This window comes from Neofelis nebulosa, chromosome 8 (assembly GCF_028018385.1).
Source record: "Neofelis nebulosa isolate mNeoNeb1 chromosome 8, mNeoNeb1.pri, whole genome shotgun sequence".
NCBI lineage: Eukaryota > Metazoa > Chordata > Mammalia > Carnivora > Felidae > Neofelis > Neofelis nebulosa.
Window position 1 is genome coordinate 10,713,909 of NC_080789.1, and position 27,728 is coordinate 10,741,636.

Below are 27,728 nucleotides of genomic sequence, written 5' to 3' on the forward strand. Positions count from 1 at the left end.
TGGACCAAGGAGGTTTCCGTGGCAGCTAATTCAGTGGCTCGATGAAATCATCCGGGATCTCGGTTCTTGTATGATTGTGGAGCATGGCTGCGGAGACAGTCCTAGCTTTTCTATGTGGCCATAATCCAGGATTAGTCCTTGCCCCTAGGAGAGGCCAGCTAAAGGATTTGGGATGAACAATGTTAACATCTGCTAAGTATTCTCAAATGAATCAGTGCAAAATATATACAAAGGGTGATTGAGCAAATTGGTCAAATATCGACAACTGGGGATCCAGGTTCATTATCCCACTGCTGCACCTTTTCTGCTGTTTTGAAACTTCTCTAAACTAAAACTTGGGAAGTTGGGGGCACCTGGGTGGCCCAGCACGGAGCCTGCTGGGGATTCAAGTCTGTCTCTCTCTCTCTCTCTCTCTCTCTCTCTCAAAATAAATAAATAAACATTAAAAAAACCCACAAACATTTTTTTCTGAATTAAAAGTTGGGGAAGGGGCACCTGCTTGGCTCCAGTAAGCATCTGACTTCAGCTCAGGTCATGATCTCCTGGTTTGTGAGTTCGAGCCCTGCATCAGACTCTCTGCTGTCAGCACAGAGCCTGCTTGGGATCCTCTGTTCCCCCCTCTCTCTCTCTGGCCCTCCCCAGCTTGTACTTCCTCTTTCTCAAAAATAACATTAAAAAAGGGGCGCCTGGGTGGCGCAGTCGGTTAAGCGTCCGACTTCAGCCAGGTCACGATCTCGCGGTCCGTGAGTTCGAGCCCCGCGTCAGGCTCTGGGCTGACGGCTCGGAGCCTGGAGCCTGTTTCCGATTCTGCGTCTCCCTCTCTCTCTGCCCCTCCCCCGTTCATGCTCTGTCTCTCTCTGTCCCAAAAATAAATAAAAAACGTTGAAAAAAAAAATTAAAAAAAAAATAACATTAAAAAAACAGTAAAAATAAAACTTGGGGGGTATGAGAAAATAAGAAATGTATATTTGGTCTCTGACCCCAGTTCCTAAGACCCTTGGGATTTCTTAAGTGACAAAAGAGGTGGGAAGGCCTTTTGTTTTAATGTTTGGTCTTTGACTCAGGTGCCGGACACAGAGCTCCTAAATCCCTTGGAAGTTCCTGGGTGATAGGTCTTTTGTTCTAATGATGATTGGTGGGCTGCTGGGTAGCTTCAGGATGGGGGGCTGGTCACCAGAAGGATCAGGCCGTGGTTAGAAGCTTTGAACTTTCAGCCCCACCCCTTATCCTCCAATGAGGGAACAGGGAGAGGCTGAAGACTGAGTTAGGATCAATCATGTTTACATAATGAAGACTCCGTTAAAAAAAAACAACAAAAAAACAAAAAAACATCCATCCCAGGGCGCCTGGGTGGCTCAGTCTGTCGAGCGTCCGACTTCAGCTCAGGTCGTGATCTCACAGCTCGTGAGTTTGAGCCCTGTGTCGGGCTCTGTGCGGACAGCTCAGAGCCTGGGAGCCTGCTTCAGATTCTGTGTGTCTCTCTCTCTCTCTGCCCCTAACCTGCTCACATTCTGTCTCTGTCTCTCTCAAAAATAAATAAACTTAAAAAAAAAATCCCTAAAATACAGAGTTTGAGTCTGGGTTGGTGAAGACATCTACAGGCATACATCATCCTAACTCCATGGGGAGAGAAGTTCCTGCACTTGGGACCCTTTTGGACCTTGCCCTGTGCATCTCTCCATCCAGCCGTTCATCTGTATCTTTACATATCATTTATTATACAATAAACCCAGTAAACATAAGTGTTTCCCTGAGTTTTGTGAGCTGTTACAGCATATGATTGAATCTGAGAAGGGGGCTTTGGGAACTTCCAATTTATAGCCAGTCGGTCAGAAGCTCAGGTGACACCCGGGACTTTCGAGTGGCATCTGACTGGGGTTGGGGGGGGGAGGAGGAAGGTGGAGGTGGGGGAAAGGGAGTCTCATGGGACTGGACCCTTAACCTGTGGACCTGTGGAGTCTTCACTAACTCTGGGTGGTGCCAGGATCGAATTCTAGGACACCCAGTTGTCCACAGAAGACTACAGACTTACTCGGTGCAGGAAAACCCATACATCTGGTGTCAGAAGTGTTCTGCGGGTAGAGGAAACAGCTTTCCCTTTTAGGTGGTGTCGGAGAAGTGGGATTTGCTAGAACCGCCCAGGCTCATGGAAACATGTGGTTTGGGAAGAGAAAGGAAGGGCAGGGATGAGGAACCTTCGGTTCCCGAGTAGCCAAGGCGCCACGTGGCAGCTGTGTGGTGCTGAGTTACTCATGGTAAAAGTTACCCATGGAATTTAGAGACGACTCCAACTTGCGGGGACTTGGTCTACTGGACATATAAGGAAATGCGGGAAAAGCCACAGGGACCATCCCTTGGTTGTGGTTCCTCTGAATAGTGAAAATGAAATCACCGGAGTGCTAGGCGGGAAGGTGATGCTAGGCCGAGCTCAGGTTTCAGTGAATCTGAGCTCCTGTCACTGGCCTCACAGCCACCTCCAAAGGGAAACATCATGCAGTCACCAGAAAGTCTCTCCAAGGCCTCTGGTCACCAAGAAGGTAGTGGATGGGGGTGGGGGTGGGGGTGGAGGAGGGAGACAAAACCGGAAATTATGGACACCAGAGAGCGTAGTGGGAAGGAGTTGTTTCATTTCGTGGATTGGGGTCATCAGCTTCCTGAGATATTGGTTTAAAACTTTTCTGGGGGTGCCTGGGTGGCTCAGTGGGTTAAGTGTCCGACTCTTGGTTTTGGCTCAGGTCATGATCTCCCTGTTCATGACATCAAACCCCGTGTGGGGCTTTGCGTGGACGGCACGGAGCCTGCTTGGGATTCTCTCCCTCCCTCTTGCTCTCCCCTCCTCTGCTTGTTCTCTCTCTCTCTCTCTCTCTCAATAAAGAAACATTAAACAACAAACCTTTTTTCTGAATTAAAAGTTGGGGAAGGGGCACCTGGCTGGCTCAGTTGGCAGAGCATGGGACTTCTGATCTCAGAATTGTGAGTTTGAAGCCCATGTTGGCTGTAGATTTCTTAAAAATAACATCCTTAGAATAAAATTAAAATCGGGACGCCTGGGTGGCTCAGTCAGTTGTGTCCAACTCTTGATTTCAGCTCAGGTCATGATCTCAGGGCTGGTGAGCTTGAGCCCCACATCAGGATCTGTGCTGACAGTGTGGAGCCTGCTTGGGATTCTCTCTTTCTCCCTCTCTCTGCCCCTCCCCCTCTTGCTGTCTGTCTGTCTGTCTGTCTCTCTCTCTTTCTCTCAAAAATAAATAAAATAAACTTAAAAAATTAAAATTAAAAAGTTGGGGGAAACAGCCAGCCCCAAGTTCTTCCCATCTTTCTGCTCTGCCACCTGAAGTGGAGAAGTCTGTTGGGTGGGTCTCATGATCACAGAACGGCTGCCAACAACTTCCGAACCCAAAGCCCAGAAGAGTGTTTCCCTCCTCCGGCCATGTTCTTCTTTTCAAAATATTTATTTTTGAGAGGGAGAGAGAGCATGAGCGGGGGAGGGGCAGAGAGAGAGGGAGACAGAGGATCTGAAGCAGGTTCTGAGCGGACAGCAGAGAGGTGGGCGTGGGGTTCGAGGACCCGGAGATCATGACCTGGGCCAAAGTCGGAAGCTTAACCGACTGAGCCACCCAGGCACCCCCAACCATGTCCTTCTTTGAAAGTGGGGCAAACATTCCCAGGATCTCCCAACAGCCCTCCCCTCATGTCTTGCGGGTCAGAAGTGTACCGCAAGTCCATGGCTAAACCAATCACTGGATAGCCGGGGAATCAAATAACCATGATTGGCTCAGACTCAAGCTTTAAACCAATCAAGAGTCACTTCCTGGGACTGGGCTGTCTCCCCCTTCTGATTCACAGGCCACCGTGTGCTCCGCTCAAGGAAGTCAGGTTTCTGTCCACAGGGACAGTGGGGAGGGGCCGCTAGGTCCCGAGCGGAGCCGGGAGGTGGGCACTCCTTGGGGACGTGGGGGGTGGGGTGGCGGGAACTTGTCCCAGGCTAGCCAAGAACTCTGCTCTATCCCCTCAGGCGCGGGTTCTGAGATGGGCATGTGGCCTCAGCCCTTGGATGTCGGTCGGATGAGCACAGCTAAAGGCGGGTGCACCTGGAGGGCTGGAGCACCTCGCAGGGGCCGACAGTGAACTCCTCATGCCTTAGCCAGGCCGAGCTGAGTTCCTGTCACAGCCAGAGGTCCCCGCGAGGGAAAATGGGCTCTGACTTCGTGATGCAGCCGGGCTCAGTCAGCACTTTCTCTTCCCCAGAAGAACCACCCTGGAGAACATCGCCCAGACCTCGCACCCCTCGCTTTACACAGGAGGGAACAGGCTGAGCGGGAAGGCCTTGTGCAAGCTCGCGACAAGCCAATCAGTGACAGTCAGGCCTGGAGCAATCGTGACACCTCCCCGCCCCTCAGCCAGCGCACTGCGGGGGGGGGGGGGGGGGGGGGAAGTCACAGGAGCATTCCAGGCGGGAGGGGAGCCCGAAGGTGGGTGGGATGGGGGTGTAGGAGCTCACCTGAGCTCCCAGAGAGCCAGGACCTCCTTCCTCTTGGGTCTCTGCAGAGAGGGCGCTGTAGCCCCCTGAAATCCGCTAACGGGAGTTCAAACCCTGTCTCAGGAGATCACGCTTTCTAGACGTGTGCTGCTGTGTAAGTTAACACCGCATTTCTGATCCTCATTCCCCAAGAGGCAAAAGGGGCCAAGCGATACAAACTGACTGAGTTTTCGGAAGGACTGAAACACATCAGGATGTAAAGACCCAGCGGGACATCAAGCGCTACTGGGCTGAGCGCACAGGAAAACACTCCGTGGGGGCGCCTGGCTGGCTAAGTGGGTTAAGACGCTCACCCTTGGTTTCACTGTGGCTCAGGTCATGATCTCACAGCTCGTGAGTTCCGGCCCCACGTCAGGCTCTGTGCCAACAGCCCAAAGCCTGCTTGGGATTCTCCCTTTCTCAGAACAAATCAATACATCTAGAAAAAGAAGAAAGCGCTCTGCGACCGGGGTGGGTCATTTCCTGCGGAGGAAGGTTGCCAAGCCGGCCAGTGCTGTGGAGACCCGGCTCAGGCAGAGTGGGGGGGGGGGGGGGGTCCTCCTCCCGCCCCGTGGCCCACACACACTCGAGGCCACATAGGCTTTCCCGCTCGCACTTTATTAAGTACGGGACGGCTGGTTACGACAGAGGCGGAAGTGGCGGGAAGGCCCAGCCCCCACCATCACTGACACACGAAAATAAATAAATAAATAAATAATAAATAAATAAATAAATAGCCGGAGGCGGGCACGGGGGAGAAGTGGCACAGCAAACACTGACAACACGGGGACACAAAAGCCCCTCCCCCACCCCCCCAGCTGTGGCCACCATCAACGCTGGACTGATACCAGTACCATGATCAGGGAAAGGTGGGGCTCTCGGCCACAGAAGCCCCCAGAGCCATTGGGTGGGCCCTCCCCGGATCACAACGTTTGTGGAGGGGTGGGTGTCTTCAGCACTTGACATGCGTGGACAGAAATCTGGACCCCTAGCTAGTCCAGTCAGATCCAGATTGTCAAGAGGCCACGCTATCTCAGACTTCTGGGTTGTTCTCTTTAGGATCGAAGAGACCAGTGAGTCATTATTACCTGGTGTTCTGATCGGTCTACCCAGGAGTGAGGACCTGAAAGGGTCATTGTCACTTTGCCTTCTGATTGGTCCACTCAGGGATCAGGACGATAGTGGCCGGTGGTTCCCTAGACCTCTCACTGGTCAGCAGGAACCCAAGGCCAGGACTGGAGGGAGGAAGGGCTCTAGAGGCCCCAGGGAAGGAGTTGGGGATTAAGTGCTCAGGGTTAGGGGAAATCTTCAGTGGGCACAAGGCCCAGATTTCAAAGAGGGGAGTTCATGAGGCAGGAAATAAGGCCACCTGGCTGGGTCAGGCCAGGGCGAACTGGTAGGGGTAGGGGGACAGCCTCCGGAACAGCAGAGAGTGCCCAGCCACCACTGGGAGGGGACGTGAGGGCCCTAACACCTTCCCTGGGTCCCAACCCCACCAGGCTGCAGAAAACGGGGCCCAGGGGCCGGCAGCTCTTGGCCCATCGCCTCCATCTACGGGATCGGGGTGGAGGGTTGCGGTTGCTGGTCAGGTGGGCTCAGTCCTCCAACCCCTCCATCAAGTCCGCGATGCTCTCCACATAGTAATGGGGCACGAGGTCGTGCTGGCCAGACGCCAGGTAGGCCTGGGCCTCCTCCAGGCGGGAGACGCCTGTGAGCGTGAGCACGGTGGTCATGCCACAGCGGTGGCCGAAGAGGATGTCGGTCTCCAGGCGGTCACCCACCATGAGCGTGCGGGTGGGGTCCACGCTGAAGTGCTCCGTGATACACTCGAACATGTAAGGGCTGGGCTTGCCCACCACCAGGGCCTGGCGGCCCGAGGCTGTCTCCACTGCAGCAGCCAGGCTCCCAGTGCCTGCAAGGAGATGGAGACGTGGTCAGTGCGGAGCGGTCGCAGGGGAGGCATGCAGGCTTGGAAACAGAATTCCAGGGACGCGGCGTGGCACGGGGGTTAAATTAGGCACTGCGATGGGTCAAAATCTTCCCAGTCTTCGTGTAGTGGTTAAAAGTACAGACTGCAACCAGATGCCTGGATTCAGGCTCCGTCAGCTCCACCCTCCTCGGGAAGGCCACTTAACCTCGCTGTGCCTCCGTTTTCCCATCTCTAACATGGCCCGGTAGGGGCTGAATGAGCCACTGCGTGTAACCGGGCCTGGCTCAGTCAGTCCCGTCTAGGGTTCACTGTTGGACCCTGGCAGCTGTGTGCCTTTGGGCAAGCCACGTGACCCTCTCTGAGTTTCCCTGGACTCACTGGAAAAGGAGGATCCAAGTGATAATTGCCCACCTTCAAGAGGTGCTGTGGGCTTCGCAGGGGCAAGCGGTTTGGAAAGCGGCAAGTACTTAATAGACAGCAGTGTGGTTACCGCCACAGGAATGTGGGCTCCTGGCATCAGAAACTGGCACAGCCCTTCTGGAACGCAGCAGGGCACAGAAACGTTCGCACCTCTGCCCCAGTCGGCCTCGGCCGGGAAGGCGATCACAGGCAGAGAAATTCAAACCGGAGACAAAAAGCTACATGCTTGAAGATGTCCGCGGCCCCAGTAACTATAATAAGCAAAACTGTGGACATGCCCAAGAATTTAACAATAGGAGGACTGTTTAGAAAAGGGCAGTCCTGACTCCCAGCCCCGTACCTTCCTGCCCCACACAATGAGTCCACTGTGCCCGTCCCACAGGCACATCTTTGTGCCAGACGGTTCTGCCTTCGCATTAATGTCCCTGAACAAACGATGATGATAATCACTATTTACTGAGCACATTCTAAAGTGGGCTGTGCTGGGTGCTCACGGAAGCCCATTTCACGGATGAGAAAGCTGACGCTCTGTGAACCCTGAGTAACTTATCCGGGGCTGCACAGCTTCGCGAGCAGCAGACAAAGGGTATGTGTTCGGGTGGGTCTGACCCAGTCATGCACTGGGCCGGCTCATCCTGGCTTGGGAGTGCTGAATGCTTCACTTTCAGGAATTTGGTGAACTGCTTGTTAAAGCCACGATGAAAAGTCAACTTACCGTCTAAACGTACAGTCAAATTAATTGTTGAAAACAAAGGCACTAAGTTCTCAAAACTCATTTCTTCCTAATTATGTTAGCATCATCTACGCTCTCGAGATTGCTTACATCTGTAATGATGGAAATACTGTATAATGGTGTGTGCACAAACCTTCCCAACTCCACAGTCAGTGTTATGCTGGTAGCTTGAAATTGGCCATGGTGGGAGTACTTGTGCCACAGAAATTGGGAAATGGTATCAGTTAAGCCCCCCTCCCCCCCAGTTATGAAACAATTGTCAGTACACCATTGGGTTGACCCCAAATGCTCTGGGCCTCTCTCCTTTCACAAACGATGACATTCTGAGCAGTCAAGCCAAAGTTACAGAACGATAAAGCAGGCTCGAAAGCAAGAAATCCTCAGGGCGCCTGGGTGGCTCAGTCGGTTAAGCATGCGACTTCAGCTTGGGTCATGATCTCACGGTCCGTGAGTTCGAGTTCCGCGTCGGGCTCTGTGCTGACAGCTCAGAGCCTGGAGCCTGCTTCCCATTCTGTCTCCCTCTCTCTCTCCCTGCCCCACCCCTCCCTACCCCTGTTCATGATCTGTCTCTCTCTCTCTCTCTCAAAAAAAAAAAAAAAAAAAAAAGACAAGAAATCCTCAGCCCAGCAAGTCCCCAGAGGAGGAGAGGGAGGAGGAGGAACTTCCCCAGTGTCACAGGACTAGGGCGGAGCTGACCCGGAGCAACACTCCTGGGAGGCTCTCCTTGACATCCGACCTAGAATGTGCTTGCTTTCTTGATAACTGGGTAGGGAAGAAAAGCCATTTGCCTCCTTGGTTAGAAATTCCTTCCGGGATGGGAAGGGCTCAACTGAGTCACCCCCAAAGTGTTTTTCTCGGCTCAAGATTGGTCTCGGCCGGGTCGGCAATCTCCTTTCCCGCCAGGACAGAGCTGATCGCCCTTAGCCCCCCACAGCCCACTTTATCCACTCAGCCAATAGTTACCAGGCTCTATGCTAGGCACTGGGCACAGAGCAGTGAATGCAACAGGGATCCCTACCGTAGGGGAGCGGGCATCCTGGCAGGGGCAACTGTGAAGAGAGCTCTGTCCTCAGACTACCATTATCCCACTTCATTTAACATCCTGTCATCCAAGGCTGTCACATGTTTTAGTGGTGACAAGAGTCCTCAGCAGCAGGCATTTCTATTTGCCAGTTCAAGTGACTGCCATGTGGGCAAGAGGGTAAACACACATTTAGGAGACCCACCAGGGGAGGGGAAAGGAGGGGGAAACGGGGGTGAGAGACCCCCGCTGCGTTAGTTCAGATTTTACGCACGACGGGACTTTTTTAGTACATTTCTATCCCACCGTTTCAAAGCCGCCTCCGTCCGTTGTGCACAAACACGGCTGAGCCTCTGCTTCCCCCTCTAGGTTGGGGGAACAATCAACAGGGCCAGTGACCCAATCAGGTGGGGCCAGAGATGAAAGGGGCAGGCAGGCGTAGGCAGGGCCTGGCCCCTCTCTCGGGGGCTCGTCCACACCACCCTTCCTGAGTCCTAGAGGGCCCCTTAAGCCAGTCTTAACCTGAACCGTGAGCCTCCAGGGAGAAACTCACTTTTCACAGCATGGCCCAGGTGACCGGCGAGGAGGGAATGATGGAGATCTGTCCCTACCTTCAGCCTCCTGACTCGGGTAGTGACTTGTCCACACACACTCACCACTGTCAGCTTCTGCCGTCTGCTCTTGACTGATTCAAACCCTCCAAGATGTAGGCGCCTCCACCTGCTCCCGCCTCCTCTGCAGGCCTGAACATCCAGATGACAGCAGCAAACAGAGCCTTGGATGGGGCTGGGGTGGGGGCTGGGGTGGCCACAAGAGCCAAGTTCAGGTCTTCCTGTTCTTGGGCAGCTCACTTCCCCTCTCTTAGCCTCAGTTTCTTTATCTGAGAAACGGGACAGTAACTCCCAGCTCCGGAGTAATTTAGAAACTAAGTCAGAACAAACAGCAAGGTACTTCACGAAGCTCTGTCCTAACAGGAGAGGGTTCTGGATACAACCCACACCATCTGAGCACCTACTATGTGCCAGGCACTCACCCTGATCACTCTCCCTCTGAGGAAACTGGCATGGTTAGCATTCCCATTCTACACCCAGGACAGAGATGCTCCGACGTTATGTAATTTAAGATTACAGGGCCCTGGGTCAAACTCCATCCACCTCTAAGGCTCCCCGCACACCCACCTACAATCTGCCGCGGGCCAATGGTGTTCCAACCGCTCGACGGGGGGACAATCCTTCCAGGCTTTGTTCCCAACTCTCCGACCTCACCCCGATGGCGGGTAGGACAAAATGACAGGAATCCCTGAGGCTGGTTCGGTAAGGCTAGGGCTGGGGGGTCGAGGACCTGGATTCCGCCTGCAACCCCCCTGAACCGCAACGGGCCTCAGTCTCCTCATCTGTTAAACGGAGATCCTACTATACTGACCCTCGAGTGGTGGTAGTTTCAAGAATTACCAGACGTGGCCATGAAAACGCTCCCCTGGGCTCCTGCAGGGTGGGAACCGCCCTCGCATCTCTCCGGTTCCCCACCTGTCACCTGGAGACACCCCTTCCTCGCCCCTCTCCCCTCGGCGCGGAGGTGAAGCGCAGGTTGCCACCCCACCTGCTTCCCCGCCAGCCCCGCGCTCACCGGGGGTCCGGCTGCCATCGCTGAGCGGGTGCCACGGGTCGCGGTCGGTGGCCACGAGCAGGCAGTCGGGGTCGCGCAGGTGCGCGCACGCCTCGCTCAGCTTGGCGAAGGAGAAGTGCTCGTCGTAGCCCACGAGCACGGCGCGCACGCGCGGGGCCGCGCCCGAGTCCTCGCCGGGGTCCCCCGCCAGGCGCAGCCCCGCGGCGCGCAGCTCGGCGCGCAGCCCCTCGCCGCCCAGCACGAACACGGCGCCCGGCACTTCCGGCGGCCCGAGCAGGCGCTGGCGCAGCAAACGCGCGGCGCACAGCGCGGAGCTGAAGAGCTGCTCGGCGCGCAGGCCCCCGAAGCCGAGGCGCGCGAAGCGGAGAGCCAGCTCGGGCCGCGCGCGCCGGCTGTTGTTGCTCACGAACAGCGCCGCCTTGCCCGCCCGCGCGAGCCGCTCCAGCAGCTCCGGGGCGCCCGGCACGGCGCGCTCGCCGTTCCACAGCACCCCGTCGCAGTCGAACAGGACCCCCTGCGTCCGGCCCAGCACGTCGCGCAGGGCCGCGCCGCGCAGCCGCTCGCAGCGCGCCATGCAGCCGGCCGGCCGCTCGCACGCCCGCACGCCGCGCGGCTCTCCCTCAGCGGGCACGGCGCGCTCGCCCGCAGCCCGCCCCCTTCCCCGCCGCTGCCAATCGACGCGCGGGAAGGGCCAGGGGGCGGAGTCACGGCCTGGCCCGCGGGCCAATGGGGGCAAGAACCTCGGAGAGGACCGAGGCCCCGAGCTAACAGAGCCTGGAGAGCACGGTGAATCGCGGCCGCGGCCGAGGGGCGGAGGCCAATAAAGACCGAGCCTAGCCCTTCGCCCCTCCCCCTAGCTCTGCTAGGCCAGTTGCCAACGAGTTTCAACCCCGACTAGCCTTTGAAAGGATAAACTGACGTTCTTCTTGGCCAGTAAAGAGTTACGAATAGAAAATCTGGAGCGGAGAGCCGCGCTTACGTTCCCCAGCCAATCAGAAGCTTAGTTGCTAGGAGGAAAACAGATGCCAAGGCAGATGTTGCCTTTGGGTCAGAACCCCTTGCCCTCTGAACCTTGGACGCTCCGGTTCTGAGCCAAATCCTGAGAAGCGTGTGGGTATGATTAGGAGAGAGGCGCATAGTGTCTTCTCGAGCGCTGGGGCCCTTGGCCTAGACCAGTCGTTCTCGACGCTGGCTGGTAGAGTCCCCCGGGGAACATGTATTTTGAGGTTTAATTTGCATACAAGTAAGATGTGCAGATCTTACATGTACAGTTCGGTGACTTTGACAAATGCTGTTTAAAAATACCAAAGCGACGCAGCACCCCAGAGATCCTGACTTAATTGGGCGGGGCCCGAGACTATTTATTTATTTGCTGTTTTTTAATGACATAGGGGTTGTACTGTGAGGCCAGGGTGGAGAGGCACTGGGTCACCAGGCTGCGAGAGGCAGCCTGTCACTAAGCACCCTGGGGAGGGAAGGAGCCAGAGCAACAGTAGTCAGTGGCTCAGGCAGCAGCGATAGCGTGACTTAGCTGCCTAAGTCCCTACTCGGGGAGGCATGTGTCAAAATTCCGAGTTGTCTGTGAGAAGGCTCTGAAGACCTGACCTCCAGGAGCAACCTGGGAAAAGCCACACCCTATCAACCCTCTCTGAGGCTCAGATAATTTCCGGTCCCCAATGCCCGCTGGCCTTTTGCTGCTGTAGTAGGTGGTCTCCTTAGCCTGGAATGTTCTTCCTTCTTCCCTGACTTTTTCACCTGGTCAACTCCTGAAAGACTCCTCTTTGAATCATCTCTTCCACGAAGCCTACCTGTGCCCTCCACACACAAAGACATGAGTCTGGGTTCGGTGGTCAGCCCCTAACTGGTTTCACATGGGCTCCCGGTGCCATTATACTTGATTCTGATTGTCAGCTCTCCTGCGTGTCTGTTCCCAGGAGCTCCCTGGGTGTTGGGCTGAGGCCGGGGTCTGGCTCAGGGTGCAGCACCCAGCAGCCTCAGCGGTTTGCAGGCAGATCCATCCCTGCTCTTCGAGGGAGCCTTCCCTGCCTACTCTGAGAACGCCAGGGGTTGGGGGGGATTGGCATTCACGGGAGCCAGTGCTTATAGGGCGCTTCTGTGTGCAAGGGTGATGCTTTGGTCTCTATAGGAATGTCCCGTTTCAGGGGCGCCTGGGTGGCGCAGTCGGTTAAGCATCCGACTTCAGCCAGGTCACGATCTCGCGGTCCGTGAGTTCGAGCCCTGCGTCGGGCTCTGGGCTGATGGCTCGGAGCCTGGAGCCTGTTTCCAATTCTGTGTCTCCCTCTCTCTCTGCCCCTCCCCCGTTCATGCTCTGTCTCTCTCTGTCCCAAAAATAAATAAAAAAACGTTGAAAAAAAAAAAATTAAAAGGAATGTCCCGTTTCACTCTCGGAACGACAGTCCTGGGGTGGAAACTGCTGTACTGTTTCCTGGATGAGGAAGGTGGAACACTAGGCAGTTAATTGCTCCGCATGTGAGGGACGGGCCCAGGCTCTGGAATCAGACCCGCGTCCTCTTTCCACGTCCATGCCTCCGTTGCTGTGTGTCTGGCAGGTCGCTTTCTGAGCCCCAGTCCCCTCAACCTGTAGGAAGGTGACGGGATCCACTTCCCAGGGAGAGGAGTCCCTGGAAACCACGCGTGGAAAAGCACGATATACAGCACAGAGTAAGAGCTAAAAATGCTGGCTCTTATCATTCCAGACAGTAAGAAAGAAAGGAGGCAAAGAACAGGAAAGATCTTCCCCTTTATGAAAGTGGCTTCTTTATTTGGAGGGCAGAAAAAACCAACTAGCATTTGGGCAGCTGCTCTGGTGTTGTCCAAAATAATTTATTTACCAGCCTTACAAAAAAATATGTTGGCAAGAGACAAATAAGAGTCCTGTAGGGGCGGGCAGGCCCCTCCTTCCTTCCGGCGGCTCCCCTGGGACCCTGCCAGAGAGCTGGGAGTCGGGTGAGGGGCCCCCAAGCCCAGTGTGGATTCAGGAGGAAAAGGTCTGGAAGTGGAGGACTAGCCTGAGTCCTCCTTGCCAGGGGGGCCGACCCAGCGGGCACCGAGGCACTTGTAGGCAGAGGCTGGAGGCCCCCAGCCCTGGGAAGGGCGAGGGCTGTGTCCCGGGTTGACCGGTGGGAGGGAGGAGATGCTGACTGTTGCAGGGGAAACCGCCAGCTCAGTCGGTCTCTGAGGCAAGGCTCCTGGGCCGGGGTTGAGGGGGGATGGCCGGGGGAGTGGAGGCCCTGCCTACAACCTCAGGGGCCCGTCCCTCCTCTGTGGCCACCCCTAGGTCCACCTGCACAGGCATGCTCAGAGACACTGCGCTAGGGGAGGCCGGCCCCGGGGAGGCCGGGCTGGGGGAGGCTGGCGAACGCCGGCTCTGGCGTCGGGCGGGCTGCGGGGGGTTGGGGGGCAAGGGGGGTGGCACCGTGGGGGCCCGGAGGCTGCTGCCGACCAGACGGCGGGGCAGGGCCTGGGGGGTCACAGGGCTGCCAGAGCCAGGGGGCGGGGGTGGGGCTGGAGGGGAGGAGCGCGGGCTGGAGACCTGGGGGGGCGGCATGGTGGGCCGGGCTGGCGCTGGGCGCTTAGCTGTGGAGGAAGGACAGGGGCAGTTAGGCATCCACATTGCCTGTGGCCAGTCTACCAAGCTCCATGCTACCGCAGGACCTTTGTACCTGCCATTCCTTCTGCCGGGAACACGGTTTCCGCGGCCGGCTCCCTGTCACTTAGGCCTCTCTCTCTCTGTGTCCCTTCCCCTGCCCTGCTCCAGTTACTGTCATATTTTCCTGTTGTATTTTCTTCACAGGACCTGCTGCCCTCTGAAATGACTATGCCCGTTTTTATTTTGCTTGAGTCCCCGGCTGGAACGTAAACTAAGCGAGGCCATCCCGTGCGGCGCTGGCTAGCACGGCGCAGGGCACGGATCGATACACAGTCGTTGAATGAAGAAACGCTCACCGTTCCTCTGGATTCTTGGGCCACTCTCACCTCTCAGGAGCCACCAGAGCCACCCACCCTGGTTTTCAGAGATCCTGCTACACCGTTCCGATCGTGTGAGGCAGCTGAGGAGCCAAGAGGCTTGGACACGGGTCCTAGCCCTGCCTCCACCCACTGTGGGCTTTGGGCAAATCGCTTGCCCCCCTGGGGCCTCAGTTTCCTCATCGTTAAGATGGGATGAGAGCCTGGACCTCCCAGGGCTGACACAAAGACCTTCAGGGGCTTGAGGTGCTGAGCTCCGGTGAACACCTATCCCACTTGCCCCCATCCAGGAATGGTGGCTGGACGCCTCCTCCTGCGGGAAGGCCCCTGTGTGACCTGTCAACCCCATGCTGGTCCGGAGGGTCCTGTAGCTCTACATTGTACCCCCAGGGAGAAAACTCCAGTGCCTCCTGGGCTGGCTGGGCCCTCCCAAGTGTCCTGGTCACTGGCAGTGACCCCTCATCTGAACCCTGCGCCTTCTCACCTGCTGGGCTTTAGGCCAAGTCAACAGGTGAGTGCACCAAAGGGGCTCAGAGGAGCCCCGAGTTTCTTTCCACCCCCAGCCCACCAGCCCTTTGAAGCCTCTATCCCATCTCTTCACTCTGATCTCTGGACTTCTTGAGGGGCCGGAATCCACAGCCCCGCTATGCTCAGGAGGAGGGCTAACCTTTATCGAGCACTTACTGGGTACCAGCTGCCAGCCAGGAGAGCACCGTTTAATTTGCCCAACAGCCCTACAAGGTAGGTGTGGTTATTGTTTCATTACACAGAGAAGGAAGCTGAGGGGGCAGACAGTGAAGTCACCTGCCCAAGGTCACAGCACCGGAATCTGAACCCAGAGCGTCAGGCAACAAACCTAGGCTCTTAGCCACCTGGATTCCTGGCCTCCCAGCTGTCCGAAAACACGAGATGGTCTGATCGCCCAGCTCCTCTCCTTGCCCACCCGCTTCCCCCCTTCCCTCCCCTGGCCAACTTACTCTTTCGAGCCATGTCCTCCCCTGGAGTGGCTGCCTCCGAGGGGCTCCTACTGACCTTGGGAGAGGCTGGTCTGGGGGGCGCCTCGGACTCTATCCTGTGAAAGAAGGAGAGGGTCAGGGTCCAGCTTGGCCATCTCCCAGCAGTCTGGAATCTTGGGGAGACTCCCAAGCCACCAGGCTAACCTTGGATCCTCCCAGGACTTGTCCCCTGCCTCTTGTCACTGGGCCTGGGATCTGTCCCCAGGCTGGGCCCCCCTCCCTCAAGAAGACACTCCTGGCATTGGCCAGAGTTTGGGTCCGCTGAACCCCTGGCTTCCATGTGACACTGTGACGGTGGGTCCCCATGGGCCAGGATGGCAGGTAGAAAGCAGGGCCTCGGCTCTTGGCCTCCGTGTGATCTCCACTGAATGTTCCAGCCACGAGAAGGCAGAGAACAGACAAGAAGCAGAAGGGGCGGCCATGGCTCCTTCTGGGTTTCCTCCAGGTCTCTGCTCGGTTCGCTCCTCTTTAGGGAGGCTTTCCTGATCCCCAGGCTAGAGCAGCTCCCCACTCCCTCCCCCTAACCTGCTCTCTTGTCCTGTAAGGGCACGTATCACTGCCTGCCATGACAGTACCCATTTATGGATGTACTTCTTGGCTCTCTCTCCCCGGCCCTACGAAAGCAAGCTCTAAGGCCAGCATCTGTCTGTTTTGTTCCTCCGAGAAAAGTCATGGTTTGCGCCCTGCCTGCGTGATGACAGAATAGTGCCTGTTTGGTATGGAGACGACATGTACGACGGAGCCCTTCGAGATCTGAAGGACCAAAGAGAACACTGAAAGGTGTTTACAAAATTCCAGCTGATCAGCTCCCTAGTTCCCTAAATCCCCAGGGCCTGAAACAGTGCCTGGAACATAGTGGGTGCTCAGTAAACAGCCATACGACGAGCGAGGAGGCACATTAGAGGCCGAGAGGAATACAGCCTCTGGGTCTCCACCCCGTCCACTCCAAATGGGGAATCCTGGTATTTGGGATGGAAAATACAATAATGACATTTCCCAAGATGCTGTTGGAAGCCCGGAGATCGTGCCTCAAGCTGGACATCTTGGGGCAAAGATGGAGGTCATTCATTTCCATCAGTCCTTACCTTTCCCTGGCAGCCGCTGAGGCCGGGGCAGGGGCTGGGGCTGGAGCGGGTGTGGACACAGCGATCGTTGGAAGCTCCTCAGAAGCTGGCCTGTTGCTGACCTTGTCCTGGGGGACAGGGGCTGAGAACAGGCCTGACACGTTGAAGTTGACGTCTGCAGACAGAAGGAAGCAGGTCTTAGCTTCCAGAACCTCCGCCAGCCTTCCCGCCTCGGCCAACATCAGGGCCTCTTTCCTTTTCCCCCGACGTTATCTGGACCACATAGCACCTCCCTACTCCCACGTGAGCCTCACGACAATCCTACGAGGCAGGCAGGATCATCCCCATTGTACAGGGGAGACAGTGAGGCTCACGGCAGAGAAGCAATTTGCTCCGGGCCTCATAATGAGGCCGCCAGGGACGGAAGCTAAGTCTGGAGGGCACCCAGCTGGGCAGATGAGGGCACAAGGGGACACGTTCACAAAGACGGGAACTTCACCTCCCGGGAAGAGGGTGTCCGCGTTCTGTATCAGAGCCTCGACCACGCCCACCACCTGGATGGAGGACACTGAGGCTGCGTCCAGCTGGGCCTGGTCCCTGGGGCAAAAAAAGGAACAGGGGTGAGCCATCCATTCTGCAACCTGTTAGCGACCCCAACTCTGTGTGGCCCAATCACACCAAGTGCCTGTTCTCAGAAAGCTCAGGGACCACCGGGGGATGACAAATGTGTCGCCCACGTGCCAAATGTTCGCCTTCCTTCACCCACAGCAGGCATCGCTCGCCAGGGACGGGACCCTCTTCCTCGTAGTTCTCGGCTCTAGGCTGCCTCGCCCAAGTAATCGTCCTCAGCAAACGAATGAAATCTTTGTGCCGTCTGTGGCCGGGTGAATTATAATGACCCCTCGCCCTTTACGGTGCATAAAACATTTCTCCATTTGCTCGTCTAATTCCCCACGCCAAACCCCTCAAAGCTGGTAATGATTTCTCTCCAATTTACAGAGGAAGCAGTGGGAGCTCCGGAGAGTGAGCTTCCTAAAGGCATTTCTGGAAGGTCGAGGGGCGGGGCTGGAACGAAATTGCTGGGCTCCCAGCCTTCCAGGCAGCCCACTACCAGTATCACCCAGAATGCCTATCTCCAAAGCCCCGTGGGGTCCACGCTCCCTTCGGCAGCCTGGAGAAGAGGAGCTGCTTGATCTACTCCAAGGATGGGGAAACTGAGGCCCGGGGGAACAAATAAGCAGCGGACGGGTGGGGTGGGGATTGCCGCCTTCCCCTGAGCTGCAGCCCCTCACCCTTCTTTCTCGGGAGGCCACAGCAGGTTGGGCCCCAGGACGATGGCAATGTTGCTGGGCGTCATTTTATTCACCTCCTGCTCCTCAGCCAGCCGTGCCAGGAACTTCATCAGGTACCTGGGGAGGCAGAAGGTGGGCTTGGCCAGGGACAGGGCGTCTTTGGCCATGAACACCCATTGACACCCTTGAGGCCTGAGAATTTCTCAGCCTGGGGTTTCCAAAGAGTGGCAAAGGTACCCCATCGGGTGGCTTAAAATTTGTTTTTGATTGCTTTTAACATTTACTTATTTATTTATTTATTAATTATTAAAAAAAAAAATTTTTTTTAACGTTTATTTATTATTGAGAGAGAGAGAGAGAGAGAGAGAACGAGACAGAGCGTGAGCAGGGAGGGCCAGAGAGACGGGGAGACACAGAATCCGATGGGGGCCCCAGGCTCCGAGCCGTCAGCCCGGAGCCCGACGCGGGGCTCGAACTCATGAACCGCGAGATCACGACCCGAGCCGAAGTCGGGCGCTCAGCCGACTGAGCCACCCAGGAGCCCCAACATTTATTTATTTATTTATTTATTTATTTATTTATTTATTTATTTATTTTAATTTTTTTTTTTTTAATGTTTGTTTATTTTTGAGACAGAGAGAGACAGAGCATGAACAGGGGAGGGGCAGAGAGAGAGGGAGACACAGAATCTGAAACGGGCTCCAGGCTCTGAGCTGTCAGCACAGAGCCCGACGCGAGGCTCGAACTCACAGACCGTGAGATCATGACCTGAGCTGAAGTCGGACGCTTAACCGACTGAGCCACCCAGGCGCCCCAACATGTATTTATTTTTGAGAGACAGAGCAAGACAGAGCATGAGCGGAGGAGGGGCGGGGGCGGGGGACACAGAATCCAAAGCAGGCTCCAGGCTCTGAGCCATCAGCACAGAGCCCGATGCGGGGCTCGATCCCCCGAACCGTTGCGATCACGACCTGAGCTGAGATCAAGAGTCAGATGCCCAACCGACTGAACCACCCCCTAAAATGTTTTAATAGTTAAATCGGCTGACCTGCTGAGCACCATATATGTGTCAGGCATTGAGCTAAGCTGAGACTCTCCCAGCCACCCTGCGGGGTAGGGACTGCTATGCTCTGTGTTTTCCAGATGAGGGCACTGAGGCACAGAGCGGTCAGTTCACCTGCCTCGGACCACAAGGTGGCAGAGGTGGGAATCTGAAGCCAGGTGGTGTGGCTTCAGAGATTCAAGGTCTAGGATGGAAGATAGGACTAGGCCATCTTAGCTGTGGTTTCAGAAATGCTCACCTGAGGTTGCTGAGGTTGTCCTGGGGGAGGCGGCTGCACACTTCCTGGAGGGCCTCCAGCCGGGCTCCTGGCTCCTTCAGACTGGGTGGCGGGGAGAGACCCGGTGAGCCAGGCCAGGGCCCTGGGGCCCCACCTCTGCAGCCCTGCCCTCCCCAGCATAAACTCACCTGGCTGCCCTCATCCAATCGTCATAGAGGTCAAAGGTCATCAAGGGCTCTGGCAGCTCCCGCAGATAGGACTTGAGGGCACCTGAAGCGGTGGCAGGGCGGGAGTGGGGGGGCGGGGCTTAGACACAGTCCCCCAAGCCCCCTACCTCCACGCCAGTGCCCAGCTCTCTCCATCTGTTGGGTACCAGGCCCTTGTTCCCACTAATGTGTCTAGATCTGATCATTTCTTTGGGCCATGGGCCTTTTGGAGAAAATGCCGAAGGCTGGTGGACCTGGTCCCAGAAAAATGTATGTACGCATCATGGGCCCCACTTTAAGGACCCCTATGTCTCCGGAGGTGTCTCCTCGGCAGATGATCAGGCCCTCAGCCAAACTATCACGGGAGCATTTCAGGCTGTTGAGGGGAAGGGATCTGGGGGGAAGGCCCTCCTCCCGGGGCTCCTCGGGGCAGGCACCTGCCACGGCGTGGGGGTCGGAGCAGAACTCCTGCAGGCCGCGCGGGTCCGAGGCCATGGTCTGCTTGAGACGTTTCAGCACCGAGGCCCCAGCGGCCAGGCGGAAGAGGCCCTGGGGTGCGAGAGGAAACGGGCAGGGGTCACGGAGGGCCGGCAGGGGAGAACGCCCTGGCCGGGAGGCCCTGGCTCGCTCAGGGTGGGTGCTCGGCCCTCACCGGGCCTGGGTCCCCACCCGGTCTGGCGGGCAGAGTGGGGACCACAGGATGCGTGGCCGCCCTCAACTCTCAAGGTCTAGGACTGGGCGCGAAGTGGGAAGTCTGGGGGCAGCGGGGAAAGCGGTGGGGGCACAGGTGTCTGGGTGGGCACGGAAGGGAGGAAGGAGGCCTGACAGCACTGTCTAGAAGCCCAGGTCGCTCTGCGAGTAGGCTCCGCGTCTAAGGGTCTGTCCTCGGGGCAGGAGCCGATAGACCAGTGCCGGCAAGGTGCACGGGACGGATGAGGGCAGCGCAAGTCAGTGACTGCATGGGGGTCCCTGGCTTTACTGACACCATCTCGTGTGCCACTGGGCCCGTGTTCCTCTTGGCCTCCGTCTCTCCCTCGTAAAATGGAGCTGGTGAAGGCTCCTTCCCAGGGTTTTGGGGATGACTAAACGGAGCAAGACGTGGAAAGGGTTTACGGCATAGCGGCTGCCCATGAACATCACTCAGTGGGCCGTGATGTCAGTTTGGCAACAGGAGGCCGTGGCCTCACAGGCACCTGTGCTCTAAGGATTCCGGCCCCCGTGTCCCTTCCCGACCTGCCCCCACGGGCCCCACCTCTTCCTTCATGCCCTCAGAAAGCAGCATCATGACGCAGGCCTCGATGGGCAGGGCGATGTCCCGGCCCAGCTCTTGCAAATGGGTTCCCAGTGACACCCCATACACCCTGAAGAAGGGGGCGGCCGTCATCGAGGGGGAGGGGTCTGCAGGGACGAGACAGATCAGTGGCCCGGGCTCCCCCCGTCCCTGGACAGCCAGCCCCCACCCCCCCCCGCCCCCAGACATCCTCAAGGGCTACTGCTTTGCCCAATTTCTCTCGAATCTACCCACCTCCACTGTGTCGCCCCTAGCCCAGGCCATCACCCCTTCCCTCCTGCCTCTTAAAGATCTCCCGACTCTTGTTCTGTTCCCCTTCATTCCATCACTCTGCACGGCAGAGTGACTTCTCAGTCACAAATCGAATCGGAACGCATCTGCTCAGAACTCATCCGGGGCTCCCTACTGCCTCCCAGGATGGAGTGCAAGCATCTCAACATGCCCTGAGCAGGGCTGGGGGCGGGGGGGGGGGGGGAGGGTCCCCTGGGTCCGCCTGGGTCCCCACCTGCTTGGCTGTGGTTCTCCCTCAGCTCAGCCAGGGCCGTGTCCAGTGAGCTCAGAGACTTGCGATGGTAATCAGCTTGGATCTCCATGAGCTGCGGGGACAAGGGGGTGGCCCCAGGGTGGGTGAGGGAAGCTGAGCCTCCCCCCTGGAGTCCCTAAGAACACACCCCTCCCTCCCACATCTTGAAGGGTGTCTCAGGGGGCCCCTGGCGTCCACCCCTGAGCTCCACTGGCCGGAGCCCACTCTCGGACTCACGTGGATGAAGTGGTTGGCATATGTGTCCTCCTTGGTGGCGAAGTGGTAAAGGTCGGCCAAGTACTCGTCCTTGGAGACAGAAAGGGGAAGGCTCACACCCCTTGCCAAGAGGGGAAGCTGAGGCCTAGAGGGGTTCATGACTTGTCCAAGCTATACGTGGAAGGCCCCGGCCAACTCTCCTCTCTCTGCCAAGGTTTGCACTTGGGGATGGCCCACAGGGACCCCCTTCGAACTCTTACATATATATTGTGTGTTTAGAGAGAGAGAGAGAGAGAGAGGGAAAGAGCGCACAAGCAGGTGAGGGGCACAGAGAGAGAGAATCCCAAGCAGGCTCTGCACTGTCAGGGCAGAGCCAGATGCGGGGCTTGGACCCACGAGCCGCGAGAGCATGACCTGAGTCGAAATCAAGAGTCAGACGCTTGACCGACTGAGCCACCCCGGCTCTTAAGGGACTTTTACGGCGTCTAGTCCTCATCTCTGTGCCTCATACCCTAAGCACGGTGGCTTGTATTAGTCACCATTCATTCATCTGCTCACTCAGCAAACACACCGAGACCGTGGTGAGTAGCCCAAGTCCCCGCCTCCCAGGAATGACGTGTACGGTGTAGACACAAGAGGCCACAAGATAGTGGCAGAGTGCACACAGCTTGGAGGCTGACGGCCTGGATTCAAATCCTGGCTCTGTTGCTTCCTAGCTGTGTGGCCTTGGGTGAGTCACATCACTTCTCTGAGCTTCACTTCCCTCCCCTGTGAAATTGGGTCAGTACCCGCCCTCACCACCCCCTCACGTCCAGGGAACTCCAAGTGCTCCCTCACCTTGCACTGTTCCACCTTCCTCTTCAGTTCCTCCTCCTCCTCCTTCAGCGTCTCCACTTTGGTGGCGGTGGCAGTGTGGCTGTAACTGCCGGGGCCACCGCCCAGGCCCTGACCGCCGCCCGAGTTCTTGGCTGCCTGAGTGAGCCTGGCAACGATCCCAAGGTGGGGGGGGGGGGGGGTCACTGTCCCCGTTGCATGTCCAGAGCCAAGTGTCCCTTCCACATGCCTGACCCCCCAAGGTTTCGGGATTTATGGATGAACATCCCAGAGCTCTGCTTGCCCTGGGCCTCTGCCAGGCCTGGGCCGTGAGTGCTCAGGGGCTCCCCCTGGCGGTGGGCTTGGTGATCGCGGCTACCGAGCTCCAGAGTGGAGGGTGGGGGCGTCCTGCAGTCCAGGGGTCTTGGGGGATCCCTGATAGCTACCCCAGGCTCTGGAGTCACCCCCGGCTGGCACGCGCACGCGCACACCCATGTTCAGAGAGGAACTCTCACATGTACCCTCACCACATGTGTTCCTAAAGACCAGATGAGTCCCCAAGTACGTACACTACCCAGTGGACCCTGTCCCCGCTGTTCTAGTGTGGGTTCTGTGGCCACCGTTATGGGCTGATCTAGGCATGGACACCCCCCCCAGGGACCATGGCTCCCACCTGCTCTTCAGGGTGTTCCAGTCAGACACCAGCTTCTGCAGGCTTTTCTTGTGCTTGAGGATGGCCGGCAGCTCCTCCTGGGGGCAGGTACACGGGGAGGGAGGGGGTCGGCAGGCTGGGGAGGTGGGAGCCGAGGCTGGGCAAGCTGGGCGGGGAGGGGGCAGGGGGCAGGTCACCTCACTCAGCCTGCTGAGCGGCTGCAGGACATCCCTCTCCAGGGTCATCTCAAACTCGGCCAGAATGCGGGCCAGCTGGTTCTGAATGGCACAGCTCATCTCTAAGGCCTTCCTGTGGATACAACACCGGTGGGCCCAGCCCCCACAGCTCCTCACTCCCGTCCGGAAACACGTGATGGGGCCTCCTCCCTCCCCGTCACCCCCTGCCCCTTCTATCTGTCCTTCAATCTTGGCTGAGCCAATACCTTCCCAGACCTGGCCGCCCTCACTGACCTGGACACCGCCCCCCCGCCCCCAGCTCAAGACACTAACTACCCCCATCCTGGTCACCCGTCCCTCACCCGGAACCCCTCCCAGCCCAGATCCCCCGCTTGGCACCCCGTTCCTGCTCACCCCATGCTGGAATCAGGGTCCAGCTCCTTGAAGCTCTCGGCCATTGTGGTGGACAGAGCCATGAGGGGGAGCTTCTTCTGCAGGAAGGGCAGGGCGGGCTGTGAGCAGGGGCCCCCAGTGAGCCTCCCTCCACCCCACCCAAGCACAAGGCAGGCTTCTCGGGGGCAGAGCCCCACTGAGGCACTGGGTGTGGACAGGGGAAGAGGGAAGCCAGGAGGGCCACAGTCTTAGGTAGGAGTGGAGACGGGATGATGACGAGGCCCGGAGGAGTGACATCTCCCTGTGGCCCCATCCCCTGACCCCACCCCACCTGGGGTGCCCTTTTCCCCTCCCAGAAACCAATCAACTGGGCAGGAAGGAATGACCAAGTACCCTCACACGCTAGAAACCCAAGAACAGAAGGCAAGGAGCTTGCCCAAGGTGACACAGTTGGAAGGAGAATGGAGGCACTGGGAACACCCTGGGAGCCGGGACCTTCCCCTGCCCCAGGGCATATGTGGCTGGACTGAGTCACTGCAGAGCTCAAAACCCTCCCACTGAGAGTTACTAGGAGCACCAGCTTGGGCCGGAAAGACCAGGGATCAAATCTCAGTTTTGCCACTTACTAGCTGTGTGACCTTAAGACTTTACCTCTCTGACTTCATTTCCTCCTCGGTACAAAGTGCTAATAAGGCAGCCTCCTCCTAGGGGGTGTCGTGGGCAATTAAGTGAGGCAACGCATTAACCTATCTTAGCATTAACCTATCTTAGCCGTAGACTAGCGGTAATCAGTCTACAAATGCTGTTGATTAATACCAGTGAGTATTAATATCTGCCCAACTGCCACTTCCTTCAGGAAGCCCTCCCCCACTGCCTCAGTGCAGGGGGCCTGCTCTGCTCTGGGTGCAGACTGCATCGAGAAGTTCAGGTGCTGTCCGAGGCCTGGCCTTGGCTCAGGGGGTTGGTGCAGATGGGGGCGGGGTCCAAAAGGGGATGGGGAAGAGGCAGAGCCTCATCAGTACATGGCCTGAGGGGTCTTGGGACAGAGCAGTCCGGACCCTCTTGGTGTCGGAGCCTCAGACTAGCAGGGGGACCCCAGCCCCGACCTCCCTCTCCCATTGGACAGAGGTGTTCGGTCCAGGCCCCTCCTTCCCGCCCCCCCCCCCCCCCCCCCCACTTACCACCCGCTTGTCCATGTCTGCCCCGCTCTGGCCCTGCAGACAGGCCTGCAGCCGTTTGTGGACATTGTGGGCCGCCCGCTTGGCTGGCTCCAACCGCTGCTCCACCTGCGAGGGGGGCTCTGGGTTTACACGGCGTGGCAGGTTGTCGCCCCTCACTCACCACCCCCCCCCACCGCCCTGTTCTTTCCCAGAGCAGGAACCACCTTTCTCTTCCCTCCTCCTGGAGACCCCATGGCCAACAGCTTGGGGAATGACTCAACCCGACCCCCCAAATGGCGTCCTCGTCCTCGCGGGGCCCTCTGCTGACAGCTTGCGCGGGCCTGCCCTGCCACCCGCCCGGGCACGTACCTGGTGCAGATCCTCCCCCAGGAACTCGGCAGTCTCCGGGGTGCTGTTGGGGGGGGCGGGGAGGGAGGAGCTTCTGCTGAGGCGGCCCGGGTTAGGAAACCCCCTGCCTCCCCCTGCCCCCTCAACAGGGCACCTGGACCCCGTTCCCAGTGCCCCTCCTTGTTGGAGGCCGCCCTGGGTGGCCCGCCTGCCTGCCTCATCCCAGTCGGAGCACATTCCGTGGGGGCGGGAATAGGATACATGACTTTTTCCTCCTCCACCCAGGGCTGTGTCCTGCGAGAGGGCAGATGAAACCCAAGGCAGTGGAGTTGAGAAGCCACCCCAGGGCCCAGCCTCTGTCTTCTGCTGACCCCGGGGAGAAGGAGGCCAGGGTGGCCCCAAGAACGGGAAGTGTGTGAGCTCACACACTCCTGGGCTGTCAGTCACGCAGGACTCTGGCCTGGGGTGGTCGGCAGGCCCTGGGTCCCTGCCCGGGGACACACGGGATGCTGAGGCCCGGAGCCAGGGGGCCTGACTGCCTAGGCTCACACAGGCATCTGTGTAGCTGAAGACTAGAGCCAGGTCTCTGGACACCCAGTCGCCTCCCCGGAGGCCCAGAGAACGGGGAAACTCGCAACACAGGGGGCAGAGGAGAGAAAACAGGCCCTGGGTGCTCCCCAAACTTCTGGCTTCCACCCCAGGGGCTCAGGCGCTGGCGGGGAGGTGGGGGGGGGGTGGGGGGAGGGAGAACAGAGACCCAGGGATGTTTCCACCTGAGGCTGGGAAAAGCAGAAGCAAGAGAGAGAAGCTGGAGGCCTCTGGGCTTGGTGGGGGGAAGAGGCACACAGCCGGACAAGGGAGGCCCCTCAGCCCTCCACGACGGGACCTAGTCTCCTCCCCTCCCCCAGGGTCTGGGGCCCTGATCGCCCCTCCCCCTCCCTCAGGCAACCAGAGATGGTCAGCTGTCCCCATTGTACAGAGGGGACAAGTGAGGCCAGGGAGGATCATCCACTCAAGAGGCGCATGGAGGCAGAGAAGACCCAGGTTCCTTGATCCTCCCTGCACTCCGCTCCAATCGGGGTGGGGGTGCCCCTTTCCCCCAAAGGGCCTAGCCCCTCCGGCCAGAGCCCCGGGAGGTGGGGGTGGCATCCCAGAGGGGAGGGAGAAAGAGAGGGGCTCCGGCCAGTCAGAGGGCGGCTGTCCAGCCGTCCCCGCCTCCCCCACCCCTCATCCCCTAGGGGCCGGGGCCGGGGGTGAGCTTGGGGCCGGGAAGGCGCGGGTTGACACTCACCGTCCCAAGCTGCCCGTCTGGGCCAGCTGCCGCATGCGATGCAGCTGCCTCTTCATCATCTTGGGCGCGGGCTGGGGGCCGCGGGGTCACGGTCGGGGGGCGGGGGGGGGGCGAGGGCCCGGCAGCCCCCGGCCCAGCCTGCCTGCGCCCGCAGTGCCGCTCTCTCCCCGGATGGGTGGGCGGCGCTCTCCGCTTCCTGGGCCAGCCGCGCTCCGGCGGCCGCTCGCTCCCTCCTCCTCCGCGCGCGACTCCGCCCCCAGCCCCCAGGTCACTCCTCTCTCCAAGTTTGTTTTCTCGCCCGTCCCCGGCTTCCGGGCCCCCCCTCCCCCGCAGGCCCCCCGGCCGGTCCCCGCGACCGTCGGGCCGGCGGCCGCCTGGTCGTCCACAGGTTGTGTGGCGGCCCCGCCCCCGGCCCCGCCCCGCCCAACCCCGGTGGCGGGAAGCAGGTAAGCCGGCTCCGGCCACCCGCGGTGGCCTCTGGGTTCCTGCCCCCCACGCAGGCCTGCCGGCCGTGGGTTTAAATAACTTTCACACACACACACCCCTTTTTTTTTTTTTTTTTAAGTTTCTTTATTTTTTTTTTTTTTTTTTTTTATTAACGTTTTTTTTTTTTTTTATTTATTTTTGAGACAGGGAGAGACAGAGCATGAACAGGGGAGGGTCAGAGAGAGGGAGACACAGAATCTGAAACAGGCTCCAGGCTCTGAGCTGTCAGCACAGAGCCCGACGCGGGGCTCGAACTCACGGACCGCAAGATCATGACCTGAGCCGAAGTCGGCCGCTTAACCGACTGAGCCACCCAGGCGCCCCTTAAGTTTCTTTATTTTGAGAGTCAGAGAAAGAGAGAGAGAAAGAGACAGCACGAGAGGGGGAGGAGCAGAGCGAGGGAGAGAGAGAGAAGAGAGAGAGAGAGGGAGAGAGAGATGGCTGATGGCGCAGAGCCTGAAGCAGGGGCTCGATGCCACAAACCCCGAGATCACGACCTGAGCCGAAATCAAGAGTCCAGCCCTCCGCCAACTGAGCCACCCAGGAGCCCACTTTCGCACCCCTTTTAAAGGAGAAAGAGAGTTCCACGCTTAGGAGGCAGAGGCCAAGGACAGGCCTCTCCAACCTGTACTGGCCCATGTGGGCCGGCCCAAGGATGCTGCCCCGGGGTTCCCTCTCCCAAGGATTCCCTGGCTACCTTGAGCTAAAGGTTACCCCTGCCTGCTTCCCGACTGGAGACTGGCTGGGGACTTTGGCTTCCTGGGGCCACCTTGCTGCTTTGTGCCCTTGGACAAGTCCCGGGAACTCTGGACTTGCCGTCTTTATTGGCCCGATGGGCCAGCTGTCCTGGCCCTGCCCATCCCGAGGAGTGGACAAGATAACCCTGCCTATTCCCGCTGCCCCTTTAAGGGGGGGTGCCCCACCCTCCAGAGGAGCTCCCTGACACCCTGCTCCCTCCATCGGTAAAGTCCCTTCTTCCAGCAAACTTCTCCAGTCCTTGCCCTTCCTCTCCGAAGGCAGTGATGTGTGGGTGCTGCTCTGATCCCCCAGACTCAGTAGGAGTGATTTCTTTGGCCCTCCACCCAAAACAAAGTTGCTCCATAACAAAGTGCTCCAGGGGCGCCTGGGTGGCTCAGTCGGTTAAGCGGCTGACTTCGGCTCAGGACATGATCTCGCGGTCCGTGAGTTCGGGCCCCGCCTCGGGCTCTGTGCTGACAGCTCAGAGCCTGGAGCCTGTTTTGGATTCTGTGTCTCCCTCTCTCTCTGACCCTCCCCCGTTCATGCT

At 58.3% G+C, this 27,728-nt stretch overlaps 2 protein-coding genes across 4 annotated transcripts; both read right to left on the reverse strand.

The window, feature by feature from the left end:
• Window positions 1–5,121: 5,121 nt before the first annotated feature.
• On the reverse strand, window positions 5,122–10,977 carry PDXP (pyridoxal phosphatase). 2 transcript variants are annotated; one of them, XM_058741346.1, is made up of 2 exons: window positions 10,223–10,977; window positions 5,122–6,431 (listed from the first exon to the last, which is right to left on the reverse strand). In XM_058741346.1, the coding sequence occupies exons 1-2, from the start codon at window positions 10,821–10,823 to the stop codon at window positions 6,115–6,117; spliced, it is 918 nt and encodes a 305-aa protein (XP_058597329.1). In that variant the 5' UTR covers window positions 10,824–10,977; the 3' UTR covers window positions 5,122–6,114. The 2 variants fall into 2 exon arrangements, with proteins under 2 accessions (XP_058597329.1, XP_058597330.1); XM_058741347.1 differs by having other exon boundaries at window positions 10,250–10,951.
• Window positions 10,978–13,004: 2,027 nt separating this feature from the next.
• Window positions 13,005–26,302, reverse strand: SH3BP1 (SH3 domain binding protein 1). 2 transcript variants are annotated; one of them, XM_058741349.1, is made up of 18 exons: window positions 25,958–26,302; window positions 24,688–24,730; window positions 24,340–24,444; window positions 23,180–23,256; window positions 22,787–22,898; window positions 22,611–22,687; window positions 21,962–22,106; window positions 21,146–21,214; window positions 20,891–20,981; window positions 20,347–20,492; window positions 19,532–19,643; window positions 19,077–19,158; window positions 18,910–18,990; window positions 17,609–17,725; window positions 16,816–16,913; window positions 16,338–16,491; window positions 15,214–15,308; window positions 13,005–13,205 (listed from the first exon to the last, which is right to left on the reverse strand). In XM_058741349.1, the coding sequence occupies exons 1-18, from the start codon at window positions 26,014–26,016 to the stop codon at window positions 13,054–13,056; spliced, it is 1,815 nt and encodes a 604-aa protein (XP_058597332.1). In that variant the 5' UTR covers window positions 26,017–26,302; the 3' UTR covers window positions 13,005–13,053. The 2 variants fall into 2 exon arrangements, with proteins under 2 accessions (XP_058597332.1, XP_058597331.1); XM_058741348.1 differs by having other exon boundaries at window positions 13,073–13,846; window positions 25,958–26,300.
• Window positions 26,303–27,728: the final 1,426 nt, after the last annotated feature.